Here is a 27140-nt window from a genome sequence, read left to right on the forward strand (position 1 = left end):
TCCTCTTTTAAAAATAATTGCATTTACCTCCCACAATTCCTTATATAGAAACCACCACATGACATTTTTCTCCAGTCATGCCAATTTTTAATAGTGGTGTGTCTCTATCAAAATTTCTCTCTTTTTTCTCTTTAATAATAATGATAATTTTTTTGTTTCTATGTAACAAATAAAATCAACTTTTGTAATTTCTCTTAATAACTTTAACATATTTCTATAAAAATTAACCTAACAAAAAATATTTTTTTAATCTCTCAAAATAGCTTTGACATATTTCTATAAAAATTAAGATAACAAATAATAATTTCTTGATTATTGAAAATAAATATTTACATCAACATCAACATATTATATCACATGTGTTTTAATTTTTCCAAGCAGCAAATAAATATAAAAGTTAATATCGAAAATCACTATTTAATTTTTCCAAGCAGCAAATAAATATAAAAGTTAATATCGAAAATCACTATAGTAAATTTTCCTAGAGTATTACAACCCATTACGTTGCCTTCACCCACGATATTGCATTGCCTTTTTTTAGAATGAGTGGTACCGTGGTATTTTTGAATATCCAAGCATTCAATCTCATTTATTTGGAATCAAAAGTTATTAACATCGGATCAATTTGTAGTGTGGTTTTAATTGAAATTCTTAGTTCTTACTTTGTTATGCAAGTTTGTTAATCTTACTCTACATTAATGTGCCATCGGCACTGATCATATTTCTTCCAAATATTAATGGCTTGTTATAATTTTCATGGCGGGTCAGTTCATGAAAATTTCAAATTTGATAATGCACTTGATTTCTTCCAAAATAATAGCTTGTTATAATTTTCACGGCGGGGCAATTCATGAAAATTTCAAATTTGATAATTGACTTGACTGGCGTATACTTATTTGAGATGCTGAGACCAAAATGTTGACATGAATGAAAAAGGAAACATTTAAGCACGTATGCTTGACTATCTGTACTTGTCTATTTGTTATTAATGTTCTATGTTGTGTTTCAGTGCGAGAGTTTATCCCTTAATTTCGTCCGAAACAATAACAATGAGATTAGGACAGTCAATGGCATCTCAACGGAAGCACTCTATTTTCTTGGAAATCGGATATTTTATTATAAAAGTAGCTGAATGGTGTTATTCATAAAATAGATTACAAGATAAACTTCTGCCAAATATGGCTCTGTACTCTATGTAGCTCATCAACGTCTGCAGCTAAATGAGTAATATATCCATCTTTTCCATTATGTTTCCTTAATAATATCTCCCTATATGCCTAATAACCTGCAAGCAAACATACACATAATAAGTTCGAGATGATCCGAAAGACTGCAGTGAAGTTGATCTATACACATCAGAAAATATATAGTTATAATCCCAACAACAATCAACAGTAGCAGGAGTAAAACTATACAAATTCTCCATTTATGCAGAGAAAACTATACAAATTCTCCATTAATGGGGAGGATTTAGGTTTGTAATAGGTAATGCTTACTGACATACAACTTTCTCCAGATTGGCATGAAACCAATACATTGTATAAGAAATATTGAAGATAGCGCAACCGATAATTATAAAGAATAAAAGCGTACCTTATCAGTCGACAATTGTGCTCCGCATTTGCTTTGCAGAATCTAATATGGCGGAGGCGGAGGAGACTTGTAGGAGTAGTGGTGTGTAGGTGGCGAGGGGTAGACGGGTGGTTTGGGATGAGGAGGGGGTAAAGTGGGTACTGGTTTGGGGGGAGCAGGACTTACGACATGGGTTGGGGGAGGAGGAGATTTGTATCCGTATGGCTTTTCTGGAGTAGCTTTTGGTGGCTTGGTCACTGGAGAGGGTTTATGGTCTTTGTGGTGGGGAGGAGTTGGCCATGATTTTGGTGGTGAAGGAGGAGGAAGGGGCTTCTCAACTGGTGGAGGCTTGGCATATGGAGCAGGAGTTGGTTTTGGCCGAGAAATCTCCACCTTGGGCGGAGGTGGAGATTTGTACTTGTATGGAGGAGAAACTGGCACCGCCTTAGGAGGAGGTTTGCTGTGCACGGGCGGTGGTTTCTCCACTACTGGTGGCTTGGGGACAGGTGTAGGTGCAGGGGACGGCTTATAATGGACTGGAACATGTGATGGAGGAGGAGGTGATTTATAAAGGTAAGGCTTGGGAGGTGGGGAATTATAGTATGAGGCAGCGGAGGGATTCGCAGAATAAATGCAGCTAACAAGCAGAACCAGCAATAACTTACTAATGAAAGACATCGCTGCAAGGAGAGCCATCTTCTGCGTGGCAGTAGAGAGCTCCAAAAACCGAACTGGGTCGTATATGGTTGTAGTTGATCGGTATTTATAGCATTTTTCCGATGCAGCGTGGTAGTGGAAATTCTTGTAGAGAGGCTTTGCCTGTCAATTACATCGTTTTCTTCTTTTAAACAAATTTCAAAGTTCAGCTTTTCCCAGAATGTCGGTTGCTGCACGCAACAGTGACGCGAGTGTCGTTTGCATCTGAGTCCCGTAGTGTTTTTTTAAGAGTCCAACTGTCCTAAAATTCCACACGGAGACTTGAAAAATATAATTCGCCGCGTATGATTTTTAAGTTTGACAATGAAATCATGAAAGAGCTGGATGTGATTGGCCAAGACTTTTCCGTGCAGCAGCGTGAAATGGCATTTGCTCGTTAGACATTCTTGGATTACTTTTAATGAATAATATTTTAAAGGATATTTTTGGATTATCGTTAGGCAGGATCAAACGAAACAATTTGTTAATTTATTATGGAGTTGTTTTCAGTGTAATTTTTTGAACTTGACGGATTTTATTATTCAGTATTTCTAGAAAAATTTGAGGTGAAATTTTGATTTGTGTTATAAATTGGTTTTTTAATTCTATATATAGATTTTAGCAATCTAAAAATTTTTTAGGACACTTAGATTTTTTATAGTTACTTATCAAGCTTATGATTTCAATAAATTCTTACTAGATTTTAGAAAAATTAAACATAAAAAATCCACAAAAAAAACTTCCAAAAAAATTTCACTAAAAACAATTCCATTTATTATTTATTGTAAATAAAAACAAATATACTATTTTTCCCATACTACTGAATTAAATTAAATGCAATATTTTATTTATTTATATAGAGGTTGAAGTTATATGGTCACATAAAGTTTTTTATTACAATCTGAAGTTCGAAGGGAATTTTTTCTCGCCATTTGAAATAGTGTGTTAATGTTCCCAACTTTTATTTAATTCACTTTGATATTAACCTATTTATTTATAGTATAAAGTTAATTTGCAAATTAAGATTAAAATATAAAAATTTGAAAGTTAATGATTTTAATTAAATGGTTTTTAAAATAGATAAATATTTATTTATTATAATTAGTATATAATAGATGTAATAATAAATAGTTTTGTAACAATTATGGAATAATACTATGATTTATCAATATTGATATGATATTTTAATCGATATTCTTAAATAATTAAAAATAATTGTTTTTTATATTAATTAATATATTATAAAATTAATATACTCTAATAAATTTTACTAATTTAAAAAATAATTGTTTTTTATATTAATTAATATATTATAAAATTAATATACTCTAATAAATTTTACTAATTTAAAAAAAATTAAAAAAAAATATATTGTTTTAATTAACTTGAATAAATTAAGTTTATTACTCATATTTTTTAAAATTATTTCTACATTACAATACTATTAAGCTATTAGCACTATAAGCTTTAAAGAAACCATATATACCTTTCACCGACCCATTTAAATCTTATATTTTATATAATACTCCATATCATACGATTTCTACATTAATTAAACATAACAACCTTATTTCGCCATGTAACTCAACGTGAAGATGTCGGTGAGAACCTCGTAATTTTCAGACCAGCATCCAGAACCTGGTTCCATTGAAATTTATATGATCCCAAAAAACCGGTTACTTTGAAATTTAAACGATTTGAAATAAAACCGGCTTCTTTGAAATTCCGGAATTCCAAATAAAACGTATGAACGACTGAAAATGGCAAAAAAAAAAAAAAAAGTATGAGACAACCTACCATTCCCTTTTATGATTTCCGGAATTGTGGGTGCATGTGGGTCACGGAATGCTCGAAATGTGTTATATGCTCTATCACTTTGGGCTCTGTGCGAATGGATTTTTTAACATGGGATACAGATGGGTATGCCTATTTTTCATTGATTGACAGCAATTTGGATGGCTGATAGCGACTGACATTGTCTCCTCGGATACTTTTAACCATGTGACTCTTACGTGCATTCAGATGAATGCGCAGAACAGGATCAAGTCTCGTGTTGAAACTCAATTGAGTCGGCTAGACACCCAATGTAACCCACGCTGTTCTGACAATGTTGCAGATACGTGTTTTTTTACGAGTTGCTTTTAGGGATTTTTTTTTGGAAGTTTTTAAAGGTTTTTATTGTATAATTTATTTAAAATTTGATAAGAATTTATAAAAATTATAAGTTATTTTTGCATAATAAAAGTGGATTATTAATGTTTGAGGATGTTGAATCTATATAATAAGAAAATCTAATTTAAGTAACACAAATCAAAATTTTATCTCAATTTTTTCTACCGTATAATTATCAAAACCAAAAATATGAATAGTCTTCGTTCAATTGAAATATAGATAAAAAATGCTCTTCATGGTCCAATGTACCTGTACGGCTTTTCACCCATTGTCCAAACATTGCCTATTTCCATCGTTTGACTTCCAATGAAGAATTACCAAATTGCAGAAGGCTCTGCACGTGTTATATTAGAAGAATTATAGCATTGAATTTTAATGCATGTCTAGATACATTGAATGGAGAAAATCTGAATTTTCTTGCTGCAATTTTTTAACCACGGTAGGGAAGGAAATAAGAATGGAAGTTACAACAAAATATGGAGAATGGATCAGGGAAGACTTATGGATTCGGAATTCGGATATTTCTTCAATCAACACGACACCTTAGAATGATAACATAACTAGAAATTCGGCTCCAAAATGTCACTTATGCTATGACTCTGCATCAATGCAAAAGACTTCTCTGTTCATAGAAGGGACTTATTGACTATAAGCCTCTTAATAATGCGATTTTACTTTGCCAACTCTTCACTAGTAAATGCATTTTAATTTGGCAGGTTAACCACTGTAAATCACGGAGAAATGTGGCTTTTAATATTTCTCCTGACGACAAAACGAGTTAACTACACCTTTATAGATGTGTTTAAATTAAAAGAAGGGATTGCAAAACCATATAAGGTGTGAAAGTCTGCAGTAATGCATTTGAAGGTACCATGTTAAAAAATTAAAAGAAAGGACTGCGAATCAATATAAGGTGTGAAAGTCTGCATAAATACAGGTGAAGGATCTCGATACATTAGGTTTAATATGATTTTAATTTAAGTTACAATCACTAAAGTCTAATAATTTAGTAAAATATGGTAGGTAGATTTCAGTTTTAAAATATCTAAAAATTATTTTTAATTATATATATATATATTTATATTTATATATATATATATATATATATATATATATATATATATATATATATTGGATTTAATAGACCTTTATATTATTCAAAAAGTTGATTTACATAGATATTATGGCACACAGAGGGAGTGAAAGCCCTAGACCCTTTATCTTCTTTGTCTAGACAAACCAAAGTAATCTTCATAGTAAAACACATGAACATGACAACCATGCAAGGTTTGGTTACCTCCCCACACATTTTAGAAATAGTGGCATATGCAATTGTCCACAAAAGGATGACTCACCAAAATATCCCACCTAAGCATTTGCCTATGAGCACAAAAGACAGGCTAAAACACAGCGACTGGAGTGTCGTAGGGCATTCGGAAACTGCAAGGGCATGAACATCCCAAGGTGTCACAACTAAGACTACCGACCAACAACCTGAGAAACCACCATAGTTGGTCGAGTCAAACATCAATTTTATCCAAGTAGAACCTCTAGTTCCTAAGCATCCACTTAACATCCTCCATAGAGGCAAAAATATTATATTTCTCCATCTGCTTGTCCCTCAGTACCAAGCCCAACAAATTCTTCACTTACCAATGAATCACTTATTGAGTTTAAATACTATTTTCTCTTAGCCTCAGTGTGCCTAGAGTATAGCACCCAAATTTTCATTCCTCTAACAACTCAGATTCCAAAAGAGAATGTCTTTCCTCTCCTACTTTTGTGTTGAGATCGCAGATTTATTGCCATGTTTTAGGTGGAACAATTTTGAAATAGGTTTTCATTGAATGACGGGCAAAGATCCTTGCCCCTCTCTGCTGAGGTTGGGCTCTTCCACTGCTTCCCTTTTTACTCATCATCATTTATCTTAGCGGCATCGTCGAGTCTTGGGGGGAGAATCAATATCACTAAAGGTTCTTCCTCTACCTGCAAAAGGGCACAAAGACTAACTCGACCCACCCTTAGCAATACCAGGTAACCAAAAAACTATATCATCCTAGAAGAACCAAACATAACACATAACCTTAGACACAGACCCACCAGACAGGGCATATGACAATATTTCCTCTTCTAGAGACACTTCATTATTTACCACTGAACAAGAAAGGCGCCACCCTGGGAATAACAGAATTTGACACCCAAGAGAATTCATACCATTACCCAGTTCCCACCCTCATCAATTACCTAGACACACAAATAATCCCACACAATCCAACCCTCGCAATAAATTCTAACCATGCCCAACCACACCTTCCTTACATTAGAAAAGAAGCTGACAAAACCCTTACACTGAATTACTCCAACAATCGAAACATTTTCCAAAAACCACAAAAGAAAGATAACTCACATAGAGTGAGACTCTAGACCCTTGAGACCAATGCTTCCAGAGTGACTAAACAAGAAACCCAAGTAAAACAAAGGTGAGATTGGGAAGAGCACATAAAGCATTTGGCTGGAAATGCCACCAGGACCTTTGAATTAACAATATCCAATAGCTAGTGATTCTACACTTCACTAATGACCCACACAACTACTCTCTAGAAGGAATGAGCACCTTGAAATTCATGTCGCCCAAGATAGGCCTCCTCTACCCACAACACAAAAAGCTCTACACAGACCACCTTCATGAACAATTTACTCTAGGAGGCCAAGGACCTCACCTCGTCTCTTACCCTTCCTCCACAAATGAATTCACCAGACATCAACACCAATTCATAAACCCTTTTCCAACTGTAGGACTACATGCTCATGCATTTGGGACTCCCGCTGCATCCTTCCTTCATAAATGTGAAATTACAAGCTTGATGGTGGTGACAACTTTTCTCCAAGCCCCATTCAATCCATCATTACACTCCATTACGAGAAGTTATATATACTTTTTATAACTTAAATATGTATATAAAAATTTGAATTTTGATAAAAAGAATAATAATATTTTTTAATTCATATATATATATATATATATAAGAATTTAAAGCATTTATATTGTAAACATCATAAAAAGTATTTCATAAATTAAAATTTTAAATGATTTTAAACTTTGCATTAAATCATTTGAAAAAGTGAAAACCATAATTTTACACACAAATTTGGAAAGAAAATTATGTATCTAAAAAAAAATTTTATTAAAAGTTCAAGCAATTCTCTATTCAAGTCATATGGTTCCACTATTTATATAAGATTTACTTAGAAAATATAATTCCTACTTGCCTTTGTTGTGACACTTTTTAAGTATAAGAGTTTGTTTCTAGTGTTTATGAGTTTGTTGAGGTCTAGTTGGTTGAGATAATCTCTCCAACTAGTTAGCCTCCTAGATTGGTGTGTGGTTGAGATATTCATTCAACCAAGAGATTTGAATGTCTAAGATAGATTAGCTATCTCAAGACATAGCTTCTTGTATTTATATTGTATTATTATTTTGATTTCAATATAATTTTGAGTGGCTATGTGAATTTAAGTTGCTATCAAAGCCCGTATTGGATTAGGCTCGACCCCCTTATGGGAGGGATGAGGGAAATAAAGAGTATATGTGTTTATTGAGAGTGTATTTTTGTTGTGCTTGGAGTGGGCTTTTCGTCCATCATTTACATAAGGATGTGAAATGTTTGTGGCAACTGCATGAAGCTCTGAGTGTGAGTTACAAACTTGAGAAATGTTGTGTGTGAGCTTGAGCTCTACGAAGAGCTAATATTGGTGCCAGAGAGCCTCTCTATAGACATTGATTGCCCAACTTTGTGCATTTGTTTCTACGTGTGGGAGAAGCACACTAGTATTGTTGTGTGTGGAGAATTTTTTATTGTTGTGTGTGGAGAATTCATGAGTGCTCAATGTCAGTTTTGTGTATTTGTGAGAAGTTTCCAAATTATATTATATTAAACCAACATTCTTCATTAATAGGCATAACGTTTCTCGACTAGTTCTCTCCACATTTGACCTGCAATAATGTTTGGTTTTTTAAGACAACCTGCATACTGGAGGGACTAATAATTGTGTTCAAATGAAGTGTTGATCAATAATTTCATATGGTATTTTGGAGCATATATCTTAACACGGATTTCAATTGATTTCCCATATTTTTTTGCATATATAGTATATGAAGGAGACGACGTTGAAATGTGTTATGTTAATAATTTTGTTCAAATAAAGGGTTGATCAATGATTACGTGGTCTTTTGGAGCATATAGCTTAACACCTATTTCATGCGATTGCCCATGTTTTTTAATCTGAAGTATGAGGGAGACTGTGTTGGAATGTGTTGTTTGGCTAACCTGTGAGGAGTTACAACCTTGTATTTTATTAGCAAACACCAAACTAGGGTGTAGAGGAAGAACAAATTACCAGACCAATGTGTGGAGGAAGCACAAGTTGTTCGTTGATTTGAAAAAAAACAATATCACAAGTCGTGGGAAGGACCTTCCCTGTGAAGCTTGGTGAATTAAAGTTGTTGAGCTGCCTTTTTGTCCAGATTTTTATGATTTTTATCAAATAATTCTATGCTTGTGAGTAGTGTTTTTAATCATTATTATCTTATTAAGCTGATAGTTAGAGGCATTAAGAGGTAATAACTATTAAATTATGAATTCTTCTTGTTAATTAATTTGAAGAATGTTTTGTGTAAATATCAATAATAATATGCCTTCTTGGTGGTAGATGAATAAGTCATGTACTAGCAGTTTTCATACCAGTAGTGCAGGAATGCTTCCTAAAACACATTTGAGTACGAATTCATTTCATGAACAGAAGCAACAACTTGAATTCAATGAAAAAGATGGAGAACTACATTTTTCACCTTTTGTCGAGTCTCAAGATGATATTGTGTGAAAAAAGTACTGAACAACACCCACACAATGTCATTTTTACGGTAATGACCATCATTGGTGAATTGCTATAATCGTTGTCAAGGAATCCTGGAAACAAATTGTACCTAATACTGTTGTATCAATGCCTGATCCTAAAGTAACAGTTGCCAAGAAATGCACTATTTTCCCCATTGAATTTTCCACTGGAACTACTTGTATCTCACCATGGTATGAGGAATTATTGTGGCAACATATTCCTGGATGGCCTAGTTAGGAATCAACACCTTCAAAAAAATATTATTAACTCCAACAACAAAGGCAGAAAAATCCTAAGACTTTTACTGTACCCATTTAACATCCTAGCATCTGAAGCGATGGTGATTGCTTCAAATAGTCGAGTAGTAATGATTCGGGTAGGGACAAGAAATTACATGATTGGAGATGTGGTTGCAGTTCGTATGCCCCTTCTGCATCTCTCTAAATTCCATATTAATGATTGTTCGGAACCCTTAAAGAGATGAACAACATCAGAGTCTCTTGGTTGAGGTCACTCCCAAATATAGCATTGGAAATCGATTTACGGTTTGATCGTGTTTTGCTGGGAGAGTTGCAACAGGTTTATGGGTCCCAACTATGTGCGAAGTCAGAAGAATGATTTTTTAAAGGACTATGATGAGGATGATGGTAGAGCTCGCCAATTGTGCGTTGCCTCTGCGAGCAATGCGATGAAGTCAAATTTGTCAGGCTAGGTAGTAACGCCTCCAAATAAATTCACATTTATTCATTCAAGTTGATCTTTATTATATACATGAGGGAGAGACTGTTCACTTCATCTCTCGGTGACTATTCATATTTCTTATTATTTATTTACATCAGTTATACTTATTCACCCAATCCTGATGATTAAGTTTCAACATTCCCCCCCCTTAATCTGAAGGGATGTTGGTGAGTCCAAGCATCATTCTGAATCATTCAATCTTTTCTCTTCCAAGTTCTTTGGTGAAGATGTATGCAATTTGCTCACTAGTGGAACAATGGTAGAGATGGATTGTTTTGGCCTCAACATGATGTCGAATCAGATGATATTTAGTATTGATGTGCTTCGATAGATCATGGAACTTTGGGTTCTTGGCCAACTTTATTGCTGAGGTATTGTCAATCATGAATGGAGTTGATTTTTCTTGTTTTACATGCAAATATTCAGGAATTTTCCCGAGCCACACAATTTCTTTTGTTGCCTCAACTGCTGCCACACATTTTGCTTTTGTTGTGGAATCTGCTGGAACTGATTGTTTGCGTGATCTCCAGGAAACAACTCCTGTTCCAAGACTCGTAGCATAACCTGAAGTAGATACCCCAATTTCTTTGTCTCCATCGAAGTCTGAATCAGAGTATCCAATCAAGCTGAATTCGTCCTCCTGTGTATACTTGATTCCAAAGTCTTGAGTTCCCTTCAAGTACCTTAGAACTCTTTTTGCAGCAAACCAATGTACCTCACAAGGCTTTTGCATAAACCTGGAGAGGAGTCCAATAGCAAACGAAATGTCTGTTCTGGTAGTAGTTAGGTAGTTGAGACTTCCTACAAGTTGTCTATACTTTGTTGCATCCTCAAATTCTTTTCCTTCAATGGATGTGATATTTAAGTTTTGTTCCATTGGAGCAGTAAGAGGATTGCATTCTGTCATGCCAAACCTATTCAACAGATCTCCAATGTACTTCTTTTGAGAAAGGAATATGGACTTCGGATGTCGAGTTACTTCAATACCAAGATAATAATGAACATATCCCAAATCAGTCATTTCAAAGCCCTTAATTCCTTCTTTCTGGATGCAATGTAGCTTTCATTGTTCCCTGTCATCAAAATATCATCTACATATACAACAAGATATACAACTGTTTTTCCAACTTTCTTGACAAATAAAGTTTCATCATCAAGATCATAATGTTTGAAATTGAATTTCAGAAGATGCTCAGTTAGTTTTTCAGATCAGGCTTGTGGTGCTTGTTTGAGGCCATACAAGGATTTCACATGTTTGTATACTTTATGTTCATGTCCTTTCATAGCAAATCCTTCAGGCTAGGACATGAAAACATTCTCCTTTAGATCTCCATTTAAGAAAGTAGTTTTTACATCCATTTGATGGACTTTCCAACCGTTCTGAGCTGCTAGGGAAAAGAGTGTCCATATGGTAGCCCATTTTGCTATGGGGGCAAAAGTATCCTCATAATTGACCCCTTCCTTCTGTGCAAAACCTTTTGCCACAAGCCTGGATTTGTGCTTGTCAAGTGAGCCATCAACTTTATAGTTGTTCTTGTAGACCCACTTGCAGCCAATTGGTTTGGTTCCTAATGGAGGATCAACCAGCTTCCAATTGTCATTCTTTATCAGGGCATCATACTCCTTTTGCATCGCTTCTTTCCATTCATCATGAGAAGTGGCTTCTTTGAAGGAAGTTGGTTCGAAATCTATAGAGAAGTTCAATTCACAATCATAAGAAACATCCATATCAACAGGTGAATCATAGTCATCTACTCACCTCCATTTTGTCAGTTCGAATTTCTAGTTCCTGTCTTTCCAACCTCATCATGATGAACACTCTCAAGTTTCTTTATCATCCACTTTGGAGGAACTTTCTCAGATGGTCCAGGTTGCTCCATTGATTGAGTTGGGACTGAATCAAGATTGAGTCTCCCAATTCTATCAATCACATCACTTATAGCATCTCTAGTGTTGGAGTTTCATGCGGGAGAGAGAGTTATTAAGAAGACGATTCCACATGTTGATCTAGTATAGGAATCCCCCCTTTAAGATGTGCAATTTGATTATCAAATTCTTGAAATGATTTTGCATTTGTGAATCTATCCAAGCGATCAAGTTGTCGCTCAACAACATTGTCAGTTTTGGATGATTCAAGAAAGGTTACATCTCTAGATACAAAAAACATTTTATTGACTTCATGATAGAGACGGTATGCTTTGGAGGTGTTTGAATATCCCAGGAAGATACACTTACGAATTCTTGCACCAAGTTTGTTTCTATGTATCTTTGGTATAAAGGCATAACAGGTGGAACCGAAGACCCTGAGATGCTTTACCAAAGGAACGTGCCCAGACCACATTTCATATGGAGTCTTGTTTCTAATAGCATTAGATGGACATCTATTCTTTATATATACAACACATAGAACTGCATCAGCCCAAAACATCAACTTTACATTTTTGAAAAACATCATGGAGCGCACCATATTTAAGATTGTCCTATTCATTCTTTTAGCTACACCGTTCTGTTGGGGATTATAAGGCACATTTGTTTGATGTTTGATCCCATGTTGGCAAAGATTGTTTTCAAATTCATTTGAAGTGTATTCTTTTCCATTATTTGTGGGAATAGAGCCAATATGAGATTGTGCATCATTTTCAATCCATGTATGAAAGTTCTTGAATGTTTGAAAAGCATCACATTTGTTCTTCAAGAAATAAAACCAACACATTCTGGTGTAGTCATCAATAAATGTCATCATATATTTATTTCCATTTGCAAAAGGAACAGGCATTGGACCGCATAAATCTAAATGAATGAATTCATGTTTTCTACGTGCTCTTGAATTTGAATCATGAAAAGGTTGTTTGCTATGCTTTCCTAGAATACAAGCATCACATTGCTTAAGTTTCCTAGGAATTGTAGGAAAACTAGCAACACCATTTTTCTTCAACAAGTGAAGGCTGTCATAGTTCAAATGTCCAAATCTAGCATGCCATAATAAACTTGATGGAAGTGTACCTTCCTCATAATGATAGTTGTATGAGAAATGATGTGCATGAGTAGAGTTACCTTGCAGCTTGAGAAGAGTTTCTTCTTATATTCCCCTCATGAGAAGTGAGTGGTCATATGCTTTTCTCACCTCAAGCTTGCCATCAAACATATGAATGGAATGACCTTTCTGGTGGATGTGGACCAAGGACAACAAGTTTCTCTGCAGCTGTGGGAGATATAGAACATGATGTAGGAGAAAGTCTGGAAGACCAGGCAATTTGAGCCTGATTGTGCCAAGCCCTATTGGCTTGATTTTTGATTGGTCTGCAAAGTATACTGCTCCATCAACATTGTCAGTAAATTCTTCAAAAAAATAATTTCTATGAGTCATGTGGCAAGTTGCTCCTGAATCAAGCAACCAATCATTTTTCCAAGAAGCAAGTGAAGCATTAAATAAATCTTCATTTACTCTGATATTACATTGTGCCACAACATAATGAGGGGATTCAGGTGCTTTACCTTTTTCTGTGTCATTAGTTTTACCTTTCTGTTGGTTTCTTTGCTGCTCAATTTTGTCCCAAGTTAACTTGCATGTGCAGGCATCATGTGATCCATTTCTTTTGCGATGTATGCAATGAAAATTTGACTTTTCTCCTTGAGAGTGTCTGCGCCCCTGCCTCTGAAATATCTTCGTCTTCCTCTTCGACCACCTCCTCCTCTGGAAGAATATTGAGTAGGATTATTTTCTTTATTAGCAAGGCACACAGCCTCTTCAGTAGATTCAAGGGTTGTCTTCTTTCCAAAAGCTTTCTCTCTTTAAACAAATTTTTTCACAAGAGAGTCAAAGGTAATATCTTTGAGATTTCCATTTGCTTGCAATGACTCAAGATAATTGGAGTAAGTAGGATAAAGTGCCTTGAGAAAAGCGATAAGAGGAATATCCAATTCAACCATAGTGGCTTTGATATCATGCATTATAGATTTTACTTCGGATGCAAGAGCAAGAGGATCATTATTTTGTAATTCAAGAGTGAAGAGTTTAATCATGAGTTGAACAACTTCAAGTGCAGAATGTGAGTCATAGAGTTCTTTTAGCTTTTGTAAGGCTTCAAAAGCAGTGGAAAATGGTGAAATATGGTGACTCACCTCTTCACTTATAGATGTTGCAATTAATGCATAGGCTTTGCTGTTCTTATTTTCCCAAATGGTGAACTCATTGTCTGAGGTAGGTTGTTCTGGCTCTTTGTCTCTGTCTCCAACACATACTCCTTTCCACAACTCATTGAAAATGAGGGTGTGTTTTATCATCTGAGACCATTCAAGATAGTTCTCCTTGCCAGTGAGAACTATTCCCACAATGGATATGATTGAATGAATTGTAAAATCTGTAAAAAAAAATATTTATGATTGTAAAAAATTTGTGTACTGTAAAATCTGTATACTGTAAAAAATACTTCTGCTGGCAAAAATGTGCTTCAAAATAATACAACCTTATTCTTCCTTCTTTATCAGGTAAGAAATTGATTTAATATACAAAGAGAAAAGCTATATTCTATCCATATAGAATATCACCATTTGCATTTTCAACCTTATTTTATACGATATATCAAGCAATCATGCCCTCGACAAACCGAGAATGAATAATAAAATAAGGAAAAAAATCTTGAGCAAAATTGTTTTTTTCCAATATATTATCATGCTCAATGCCCTTTTTTTTTTTAGTAATACCGAGGCTTACAACAGTGATACCATGGCTCTCGGGAAATCTCATACCATGTCAAAATACCATGTCATCACACTGATAACAACTACCTCCACCACCATTGTCATCGCCACCAGCACCATCTCGGGAAATCTCAGATAATTCAATGTTTCACTATTTTTTATTACCCTCTTTACTGAAGCAATTGGAATATTACCATAGTTGAACACAACTGTGGGAATATTGCCACAGTTCAACGCAGCTCCGGGATTATACACAGTTGCTGACACCAATACAGTGCAAACACGAGGTCACTTATTGTAGAGAATTACATGGAGAGAGCTTGGAGACTGGGACGATCTAGCTCTCATATGGAGCCTGGGTTAACTTTGGCAACCATCTCGATGTCAAGAAAGCCAAATACTTGTAATGGAATGCGGGCAGACTGGCTAGTGGAGGTTTGGCAGCTTTCTTTTGGGAAGTGTCATGCGCCTTAGAGAGTCGGGGAACACATGAGGCTGGCTTCACAAAGCAACAATGGAATGTTGGCCAACTTGGGAGCCAAACGCAGTGGTGATGTCTCAGGTTGTACTGGACGTTGCAACGGAGAGGTTTAGTGGACAATGTTGGGTCGAGGTTGATACCAACTGTCACTACAACTAATACAACAACAGAATTCTCACCACTAAACGGAATTCTCAACAATGGAACTACACCAGATTCTCGAGTTGGTCTAAGGCGTGTATATGATAGTGGGTCCAGGCCTCAAGTGCATGGCTTCATATCCCACAACTATCACTACGATTCTAGCGAAGCAAGCGACTATTCAGAGGAAATATAAAAAACGCATATGACACTGTATGGAGGGCGGACTGTTCAAAAACTTATATGACACTGTATGGAGCAGGCTTCAGGAAATTGACACCAGGCAGAGGTGTGAGTTCTACAAAGTAGGTAGAACATAGGCAGGAAACTGACACCAGGAGTTACACAAAAGCTAATTTCGGGAGCTGGCTCTGATACCATGTCAGGCGAGGCAGTAACTCCTCCAAATAGATTCACATTTATTCATTTAGGTTGATATTTATTATATACATGAGGGAGAGTGTTCACTTCATCTCCCAGTAACTATTCATATTTCTTATTATTTATTTACATCAGTTACACTTATTCACCCAATCCTGATGATTAGGTGTCAACAAAATTACTTCCAGAAGCCAAGATTGCACCAACTCAAACTCGAAATTGGAAGCAAGTCTTCTTGTTTTGATTTTAATTAATTTATATTAACCAAAATATCTAAATTTATATGCTATGTAACAATCAATCCGTTTAATTAGAGCAACACAACCACTATATAAGAGAGATTTTTGTACACTGATAGGGGATCGCTGGGATCACAGAAGAACGCTAGGCTACGTGGAAATTAAACCTATACATTGTATTATTTGCAGAGTCTAGATTTCAATTGCACCATGAGAGTTTGAGCCCAATGGAATGATCCCTGGAGGGGACCACTGGAGCTCGCGTTTAATTATTTTGCATTCATGTAATTTGGTTTCAGTAGCAATATGATTTTGCAATTAATTTATAATTTCCAATCTATTTCGAATTTCTGAGATGGGGTGTTGATTTGATTTTTACAATAAGATTGAGCTGGTTGTTCAGGTCCATCAACTAGTTTGTTACCAAGACTACATAGGATTTATTTATTCTATTACATTTTATTTCCTATTAGTGTGATTTAATTCGTTGCATTTTATTACATCCTTGTGTAATTCATTTGACTTCGTTTTATTTCGTGAATTATGTAGTGTGATTTACTCTGCTATGTCATTTCATGATTTCTCAATTGCATAGGTTTGATAAATTTAATGCCAATGTCATTTTAGGATTTATTTATGTTCTATTAATTAGATTAAAAATAGAGTAGAGATAACAAGTGCTTATTTTCTCATTTTCACTATTGCCTTATTCAATTTATTGTATAACAAAACATATTTTGAGTTGTAGGGATTCAAGACGGGGATAATAGTGGTAATCGAGCAACAAGGTTTCCATTTAATTCATTATTCATATTATTGGGAACCTATGAACTATCATATGAATTGATTTTGAAATTGTAAGACAACGACATTTATTTAAATACAAATATTAGTTTGAATACATTTTTAACATAAGAAAAGTGTCCAACAACTTGAAGATATCCTCTCTCACTAATTTGAATTCTGGATTGAATATTTCCATACCTTATGATTCCTTTCCAACATCATTCGAAAGAAGCATTTTAAGTACACATTTTAAAATAATTTGAAATTGAATTTGTTTCATGCTTTCATATTTTCATCATGGTTGTATTCTTTTAAGAAGCTTTGCATTCTTTATTTGTTACAGTGTGTTTACTTTGGAATGCCTTTTCTTGAATGATTTACTTTTCGAATTGTTTTAGGATTTTTATTTTAAAAATCCTTGAGGTCGTATTTTTGCATATATTGTGCTACGTCTCTAAGTCTTACAACCTTGGATTGACAATTTAAATGTGGGTGTAAATCTATCATTTATACCTCCCAACATTTTGGCATCATTTCCGGGGAGGCATTGTAGGATAAGGCCTCATGATTTGTTATGCTTTCTTTTCGCAATTTTATTTTTAGATTAATGAGATTCCCCTTGCTTGCTCAAGCATATGGATGGTATTGCCAAAAATCCCACAAACCAGGTTTTCTTTACTGCAAATGAGTGATTTTCTTTACTGCAAAGTGTGGTTGATTTCTTTTACTGCAATTGAGATTAACTGATTTACTTTTTCCGTCTTTTACCATCGCAGGGAAAATAGAGGGCGAAGATGATGGTAAGACATGAGTGAAGAGACACGCATCCACTTTTGTTTAGGTCACTCCAAATTTTTCTTGTCCGAGTAAACGAAGATTTCAGGTTTGGTGCTAACAAGACTTTCCAGCTAGCAAGAAAATGTCAGGAAGTGTGATGTTATTCCAATAATTATCTCAAATTCTAGCAGAAGCTGGGGTCTCTGCTTCACAGAAAGATCACATTTTGGCATCAATTAGAGAAAGGTCTATTCCTCTAGAAGAGAAGATTCATGAAGATCCAAAAGATATTCCTAAGGAGACCAAGAAGTTGTGGATCATACATGATGAGGAGAAGCCATTAGAATTAAAACATCTATCTGATCTTGCTTGCACTTTAGAGGATAGACAAGGAAATGTGGAGCATTTGCACGATGTGCTGGATGTTTCCCATGAATCAAGTAACCAATATTATATGGATCCCACAGAATCCTAGTTCCAATTGACTATCAGTATCCACACCTCCTTTATCATTCAGCAATTTGTAGCATCACATCAATTGGTGCAGTCGGTACCTCATGTTTTGGTATTTTCTCGTATATACTTTTCAAATTTGAACATGAATATAATTGTCCTTCTCTTGTGCACGTGGATGCATTGGAAGTACTCCTATACTTAAAAGGGAGTCTTACACTTCTTAGGGTAGAGTAGGGTAGAAGAATAAATTAATAAAGTTGTTATAACAATGCTATTAGGGTTTTTGACTTTCAAAGCATTTCCACTGAAACTACTTGATCCATATTATTTGTTAACACACACATTTGTGATGAATCTTGTTGCGTATGATTCAATCTAATACCTATTGATTTTGCAAACTTAACCATGATTAATCATTATAATCAGTTGTCATCTAAGATATATATTTTTTAGTTTCCCTTAGAAGGTACTATTGGAGAACCGCCTACGGTGGACCACTCTTCTAAAGATCATAATGAGCTATTCATGAGAACACTAAGATTATTAACTCAAGAGTATTTCAGTCATTATCTGGGGTATTTTCAATAAGTCTTTAGGGTAGAGGAACTAGCCAGTATTGATTAGTTATTAAAAACTTTTCACGCGATCCCACACTCTTATGGATTAGATCTGGCTCCCCACTTATTAAGTAACCTTTAAGGTTAATCACAATTAGAGTTTAGAAAAGATTTAGGGGAGGATAGGAGGTCTTATGATGAGCCAACCTACCACGATCATGGGACCTAACATGCATGACATTATTGTTGCTGGTCACCAAGCCAAAGTAATGACTTTCAGCCAAAGGCTAGAAGATAGGAGGTCTCATCACGAGCCAGCCTATTCATCCATGTTAATTCTTGTGAGTGGCACTACCATCAGCTGGTTATCAAGCTAGGACAGTGGCCTCCATCTAAAAGTCAAATAAGTTAACTCTGAATATATATCCAGTAAGTGGGACACATGCATTTCGTTGGGTTAAAAGACATCCCTACTAAGGTTATAGACACTTGCGGGCAGCAGGGCCATGTATGTGGTATTAAATTTGACCATATACTATTATTTTCTTAGTTATCATTCTCTTTCCCTGAAACTCATCATTTTAATTCTTGGACAATGGTTTTAAGAGGATTTGAACATGATGCTTTGAGTTCTATTTTTCAAAAATCGGGATTATTTAATGATGTGGTACCCTTAGTGAAGGTAATTATTTGTACTAATTAAGGAGAAATTTAGTTTTCAATCAAGATGACAAAGAAATTTAGAGTGTTCAATAAATAGGATGCTGATTGGTCCAAGAAAGTGTCATATTACATAATTTTTTCCCTTTTCTAGAATTATAACTCATTTTAATTTGAGTGATAAATTACTCAATGATGACTACTCACAAGGTGTTGATTGAAAACCATGTGTATTGATTGTGGTTGCCTCTCAATACGTGCTACATAGTCTAGGTATATGATTGCTATGGTAGGAGCGGGAATCTTGTGGTAGTTTTCTTGAAATTACCCTTTTTCAGCAAAAACTTGATCTTTATCATACAACTCTAAGTAGAAGAAAAATAGAGAATTCATTGAGACAAGACAGTAGGTATGTGCAATATTCTTTCGCCATAATGTCTCCTTTCTGTACTTGCTCTTGTTTTATCATTCCTACTTTCGATAAGAGTTGTAACATGGTTTTAGTGAGCATTGTAATAGTTATGTTGTAGGCTAATGAGTGCTTTAAAATACCAGGCATCTTCATATTTACTTGCAGAAATTTTTGTTGACATTCTTATCGAAAGCATAGTTTGATCTTTAAACATTTCCCCTGCCTTCTTTCATGGTTTCCTCAGTTAATGCTTTGGCTTGCACAAGGACGTGCAAAAAGATCAGCATGGGGGGATGTTGAGCTGCCCTTTTTTCCAGATTTTTACGATTTCTATCAAATAATTCTATGCTTGCGACTAGTGCTTTTAATCATTATTATCCTATTAACCTGATAGTTAGAGGCATTCATAGGTAATAGCTATTAAATTATGAATTCTTCTTGTTAATTAATTTGAAGAATGTTTTGTGTAAATATCAATAATAATATGCCTTCTTGGTGGCAGATGAATCATTCATGTACTAATAGTTTTCATGCCAACAGTGCAGGAATTCTTCCTAAAACACATTTGACTAGGGATTCATCTCATGAACAAAATCAACAACTTGAATTCAATGACAAGGATGGAGAACCACATTCTGCACCTTTTTTCGAGTCTCAAGATGAGATTGTGTGTAGAGATTGTTGAACAACACCCACGCAATGTCATTTTTATGGTAATGGCCATCATTGGTGACTTGCTATAATAATTGTCAAGGAATCCTGGAAACAACTTGTACCTAATATTGTTGTATCAATGCATGATCCTAAAGTAACAATTGCCAAGAAATGCATTATTTTTCCCGTTGAATTTTCCACTGGAACTACTCGTATGTCACTATTGTATGAGGAATTATTTGGCAACATATTCTCGGATGGTCTAGTTAAGAATCAACGTCTTCAGAAAAGTATTATCGCTCCAATAGTAAAGACAAAAAAATCCTAAGACTTTTACTGTACCCATTCAACATCCTAGCATCTCAAGTGATGGTGATTTCTTCAAATAGTCCAGTAGCAATGATTCAGCCAAGGAAGTCAATTACATGATCACAGATGTGGTTGTAGTTCGTATGCCCCTTTTGCATCTCTCAAACTTCCATATTAATGATTGGTCTAACCCTCAAAGAGATGAACAACATTAGAGTCTCTCGATTGGGGTCACTCCCAAACATAGCATTGGCAATCGATTTGTGGTTTGGTTGTGTTTTGCTGGGAGATTTGCAATAGGGATATTGGTCCCAACTATGTGCAAGGTTAGAAGAACAATTTTTGAAAGGAATTTGATGATGATGATGGCGAACTCAAGCTCTCCAGTTGTGCGTTGCCTCTGCCACCAATGTGATGAAGTTAAATTACTTCCAGAAGTTGGGATTGCACCAACTCAAACTTGAAATTGGAAGAAAATCTTCTTGTTTTCATTTTAATTAATTTATATTAACCAAAAATTCTAAATTTATATGCTATGTAACAATCAATCTGTTTAATTAGAGGAGCACTGCCACTATATAAGAGATATTTTTGTACACTGATAAGGGATCACTGGGATCATAGAAGAATGCTAGGCTTTGTGGAAATTAAACCTGTACATTGTATTATTTGCAGAGTCTGGATTCCAATCGAGCCATGAGAGGAATCTGAGCCCAGTGGAATGATCCCTGGAGGGGACCACTGGAGCCCAACATTTAATTATTTAGCATTCATGTAATTTGGTTTTAGTAGAAATATGATTTTGCAATTAATTTATATTTTCCAGGTTATTTCGAATTTCTGAGATGGGGTGTTGATTTGATTTTTACAGTAAGATCGAGCTGGTTATTCGGGCCCATCAACTAGTTCATTACCTAGACTACTTAGGATTTATTTATTCTATTACATTTTATTTCCTGTTAGTGTGATTTAATTCACTGCATTTTATTACATGCTTGTGTAATTCATTTGACTACATTCTATATCCTGAATTGTGTAGTGTGATTTAAACTTTGCTCTTCCATTTCATGATTTCTTAATTGCATAGGTTTGATAAATTTAATGCCAATGTCATTTTAGGATTTATTTGTGTTTCAGTAACTAGATTAAAAATAGAGTAGAGATAACAAGTTCTTATTTTCTAATTTTCACTATTTTCTTGTTCGATTTATTTTATAACGAAATATATTTTGAGTTGTATGGATTCAAGATGGGGATAATAATGGTATGTGATCAACAAGGTTTTAATTTAATTCATTATTCATATTATTGGGCACTTATGAACTATCATATGAATTGATTTTGGAATTGTAAGACAACGACATTTATTTAAATACCAAGATTAGCTTGAATACATTTTTAACATAAGCAAAGTGTCTAGCAACTTGAAGATATTCTCGCTCAATAATTTAAATTCTAGATTGAATATTTCCATACCCTTATGATTCCTTTCCAGAATCATTCAAAAGAAGCATTTTAAGTACAAATTTTAAAATAGTTTGAAATTGAATTTGTTTCATGCTTTCATATATGCAACATAGCTATAGAATTTTAAGAAGCTTTACATTCTTTATTTGTTGCAATGTGTTTACTTTGGAATGCCTTTTCTTGAATGATTTCCTTTTCAAAAAAAAATTAGGATTTTGATTTTACAATTCCCTGAGGTTGTATTATGGCATAAATTTTGCTACATTTCTAAGTCTTACGACCCGATATTGACAATTTAAATGTGGGTTTAAATCTAGCATCTATAGCTCCCAACAAAAGTCAATGTCATGAATGGGCACGAAAGCACTTCACAATGCTAGATGCCACCAACGGTAATTAGATTATGGAAATATTCAGTCATGGTAAAATGAAAAGTATTTTTTATGAATTTACTTGCAGTTTGGGAAGATAAACACATTGAGTCTGATCAACTCAATGCAAAAATGTAAATGGTTAGAATTGTTTCTAATTTCTTTAATGAGAAACTTAGAAGAAGAAAAAGTTAATAGGTATACTTATAAGTATTTTGTAATTTGAAACATTTACATTGAGCTTAGCTAACTAAATAGAGTTTTTTGGTTAGAATTAGCTACTTTAACAAATCATAGGTGAGTCTAGGACAACAATTAAACTAGAAAAAGAAAGAGGAGTCGAAAGGCACTCGGTTTTATATAATAAGTTTCAAGTGAAACATATATTGGTTGGTGTAACAACATTAGTGAGAATTTAGCGATGATGGACAACAAAGAGAAAATTTGTGCGAGTTTGTGAAATAGGCTTGTTGATGGTGTTGGATCCGCCAACATTTAGGGGATCTACGAAGTATGAAGTCCCAACTAGACCTCATATCATTTGGTGTAGGAGTCCCATCCAGTATGATGGCTCGGTTTCCACTATGTTAAAGATATGGCTTAGTTCTTGCTTGTCAGCACATGAGAGTGGTATACCTAGTCTTCGAACAATGAGGTTTGTATGCCTCATGAGCGCTTAGTGTAACTTGTGTCTAAGTTCCTTCAGTGCAAAGAGGGGAGGGTGAGAGTGAGTTTGGAGTTGAAAGGGAGTAGTCCCAAGTCAGGTAGAGACACACAACATAACAAGATTTGCGAAAATTCCAGTGGAGTAGTCCACACGGATGTGGCAGTCACATACAAAAAGATGAACAGATAGCACTTACAACACCCAGTAGAGCATTCTACATGAGTGTGACGGTCGTTATAACAAGTTTACAAGAATGAGTCTGTCTAGTGTTTGGCAGAGTAGTCCACTTGGGTGACACAATGATAACAACTAATTCAACACATTTCCAACAACATATGCACCAAAAGAACTGAAATAGTTCAAATATCTTAGTAAAAGTTAAATCAACATGCATTATAAGCATCCAAAGAATAGTCTTAAAAACAGATATAATACATGTGTGAAAATGTGCTAGCTTGTGACAAGCATCTAACTTAAGCCAAATTTCAAAGACACATTCGTACACCATACATCACTAACCCTAGTAGTGGAGCATTGGAGCCATTGCTTGCTCCTCAAAGAAAAGATTACAGACTCTCAATACTATGTGGGAGGAGCCAAGGTGAAAAGTATTTTGCATGTACAAATGAGGGGTATATATAACCAAGGATGAACATGACCCTTGTTACTCTTCCACTTCCATCATGACTATTCGACTTACATGACTCTTTAACTTCATTCGTGGGTCTCTTAGACTTCCACGTTACATTTCATTGATTACACAAGTATGACCCAAAGTAGTGATGTGGCCAAGGCGACTTATGACACTGATGGTATGAACATGCTGGTTATGTTGTTTGTGTCGAGTTGTTGTACTGCTGTGTGATGAGTGTGCTCGTGGTGTACCATAGCTTCGCCTCCGCATGGAAAAGTGCGCAGAGTCTTCAATGGTCTTAGTGTTCGCTTTATGGTTCATGCATTTACATGTCTCTCCTTCGCTTACTACTGTTGGCATTATGATTCGGTATGGCTCTATGACACAAATGTTTTACTTGATGGCAACACCCTCAAGTGGCAATGCTCTGATCAGGCTCTCAAAATGTTGAAAATTAAGAGGTACGCAGGAGAATAGTTCAAAAGGTGCGTACATGCAGGTACACCGTGAAGGGACTGCGGCCTCACACGCAGGTCACCCGTTCAGAAGGTGCGTACCCCCAGTTCACCTACTTCAAGGCAGAGAAGCGCGTTCACATGGGTTTCCTATGTTTGGCCCGTGGTATTTAGCCCGCTGTTCTTGACTCTATGGTTTTGGCCCGTGGTATTGTTTTATATTATTATTATTATTGAGCCCCATGTTCTTGGGCCCCTTGTATTGGTTATCTATGGTATTGATCCATGATTTTAGGAAGAGCTTGCCTATATAAAGCAAAGGAGATCACTTGGCTAAGTATCTTTGCAAATTGAATATCCCAAGATCTGAAATATTGGGTTATTGTTTTAAAAGATTGATCTATATAAAGGTGAAGACGAAAGCGAATCTATGAAGGGTGATCTCTCGAGCGCATGATCAGATCTGAGTATCTGACGATCTGTAGCACACTGGTCGACTGTCAATTCAGCCCTAACCAGAAGTACGCAAGTGATTAACAGTGAAAGTGCGTGGGTATGCAGAGCAGAAAAAGGAGAAGTGCGTGGGTATGCAGAGCAGAAGAAGGCGCAGTGCATGGGTACGCAGTGTGATAGAGTTTTAGGTGCGTAGGCACAGGGAAATTACGTGGCGCTTCAGAAGCCGTAGGTGCGTGGGTACGCGACGCGATAGCATCTATGGGTGCGTGGCTGCAGTAGCAATACGCGGCGCGATAGTATCTCTGGGTGCGTGCCTACAGTAACAGTACGTAGCATGATTGAAGAAACAGTGCGTGGGTACGCGGTGCGGAAAAAGGGTCTCTGCGGCTATACGCAGGGGAGCAGAAGGTGAAATGCATACGCTCGCAGGCCAGAGAAAGAAAAACTGTGTATCTGTCTTAAGATCTTTTGTTGGCTGACTTTTCTCTGTTGATAAGGTGTTCTGGGTTTAGTTTACTGTTATTGTTGATCTGGTTACTGTAGTTGACTGGGTGAATTACTTGTACTTGATGATCTCTTGATGTTTATGGATCCAGTTTGAAAATTTATGAAAAGTGATCCTTGAAAGAAAAGAAGTAAGGGGTTGTAGCTCCCTTCCAAGAGAGACTGAAAACGAGGGAGAGTTGTAGCTCTCTGCAGGTTGCAGCCTACGTACTAGTAAAGGACTGCACCAGTACAAAACCATTGTAAAAGGAGCTTCTAATTTGAAAGAAGATAGAGACATATTGCAGCAAGTGGTTTTCACCCACATTGGGTTTCCACCTTACATCTGGTGTTCTTTGGTGTGACTATTTGTTTTCTTTGTTCATGCTCATTATTTTATGGTACTGATATGCAAAGATAATTCAAAGTATAAATAAGGAAGATTTATTAAAATAACTTGATAATACTGATTCACCCCCCCCCCCCCTCTCAGTATTATTTCCAACACTTGGTATCAGAGCAGGTCCTTCAGAGAAGCTTGATCGCTTGGAGGAAGATCATTCATCATGAGCAAGTACAAGAGGGAAGCATCAATCAGGCCACCAATCTTTGATGGGAAAAACTTCAATTATTGGAAGGTAAGAGTTACTGCCTATCTTCAATCTCTTGGTACAGAAGTTTGGGATATCATAGATACAGGCTACACTTTTCCTTCAGCTACTCCTACAGATTCGACCGAAAAGAACAAATATGAAACAAATGCTAAAGAAGTCAATACTCTTCTAGGATGCTTATCTCAAACAGAATTCGTAAAGGTTATGCAATATAAATCCGCAAAGGAAATATGGGACAAGATTGTCTTGAGCTATGAAGGAGATGAACAGGTAAAGCGTGCTAAACTTCAAACCCTGAGGATTCAGTATGAGAATCTCAGAATGTATAATGATGAAAGTGTGGCTAACTATTTTCTTCGGGTAGATGAGATTGTTAATTGCATGAAAAACTTGGGTGAAGAAATAAAAGAGGCTATTGTGGTTGAAAAAGTTCTAAGATCATTGTCCCCCAAGTTTGAATCTAAAGTGTCTGCAATAGAAGAAAAGGAAAATCTACGAATTCTTACTATGTCTCAGCTACTTGGAATTCCAACTGCTTATGAAATGAGAAAGGGAGGTCCTTCAGACAGAAGAGAAGTTGTTTTCAAGGCTTCAGGCAAAGGAGACTATTATGAAGCAAGTCACGTGCCAGAAGAAGAAGAAGAAGAATCAAATTTTGTCAGAAATCTTCAAAGGGGTTCTGGAAGGTTCAGAGGTAAGTTACCTTTTAAATGCTTTGCTTGTGGAAGAGTAGGTCATTATGCTGCGAAATTTACTTATAAGGATAAAGGAAAGGAACCTGCTAGATGGAACAAGAAACAGATTGCAAATAAGAAAAGCTACTACACGCATGAAGATAGTGATGGTCTATAAAATAGTGATGAAGATGAACGAGGTAATGACTATAAACTTTTAATGGCATTTGAAGATGATGATTACATGGATGCTATAGATGTGGATAGCTTTTGTGAAGAAATTTCTAGACTCAAGACATGTATAGAAGAAAAGAATAGGATCATTGATACTCTACAACTTCAAATTGATGAAAAGGAAAAATATCTTGAAAAGTTAGAAGGTGAAATTGTTGGTATTAGAAAAGAGATTGAGAAAAAAAAGGCTATTAATCTTAAGTTTTTCAAAGGATCTGAAACTCTGGATGAGATCATCAATGTACAACGTTCTCCTCTAAACAAGGCAGGTCTGGGCTATAATGGAGAAACTTCTCAAGCATCCACCTCAAAAAGTTATCTTGATGCAGCAAGAAGGAATGAGCAAAGGCACAATGGAGATCACCAGGTAAAACAGGGACCAATTACAAACAAAGACTATCAGGCAAATCAGGGGCAATCCGTCTTAAGGATGAACAAGAGCTACAACCAGCCA

General features: G+C 35.6%; 1 protein-coding gene across 2 annotated transcripts; it reads right to left on the minus strand.

Moving 5' to 3' along the window:
• Positions 1-1092: 1092 nt before the first annotated feature.
• On the minus strand, positions 1093-2341 carry LOC149147702 (uncharacterized). Of its 2 annotated transcripts, none has more exons than XM_089439468.1 (2): positions 1594-2341; positions 1093-1346 (listed from the first exon to the last, which is right to left on the minus strand). In XM_089439468.1, exon 1 carries the CDS (start codon positions 2266-2268, stop codon positions 1636-1638), a length of 633 nt encoding a protein of 210 aa, XP_089295594.1. In that variant the 5' UTR covers positions 2269-2341; the 3' UTR covers positions 1093-1346; positions 1594-1635. The 2 variants fall into 2 exon arrangements, with proteins under 2 accessions (XP_089295594.1, XP_089295593.1); XM_089439467.1 differs by having other exon boundaries at positions 1093-1285; positions 1594-2333.
• Between the last annotated feature and the right edge of the window lie 24799 nt (positions 2342-27140).

The sequence above is a fragment of the Pinus tabuliformis genome, chromosome 9, assembly GCF_031772625.1.
Source record: "Pinus tabuliformis cultivar Carrire ecotype Pingquan chromosome 9, CPIR1, whole genome shotgun sequence".
In the NCBI taxonomy this organism is placed as follows: Eukaryota; Viridiplantae; Streptophyta; class Pinopsida; order Pinales; family Pinaceae; genus Pinus; species Pinus tabuliformis.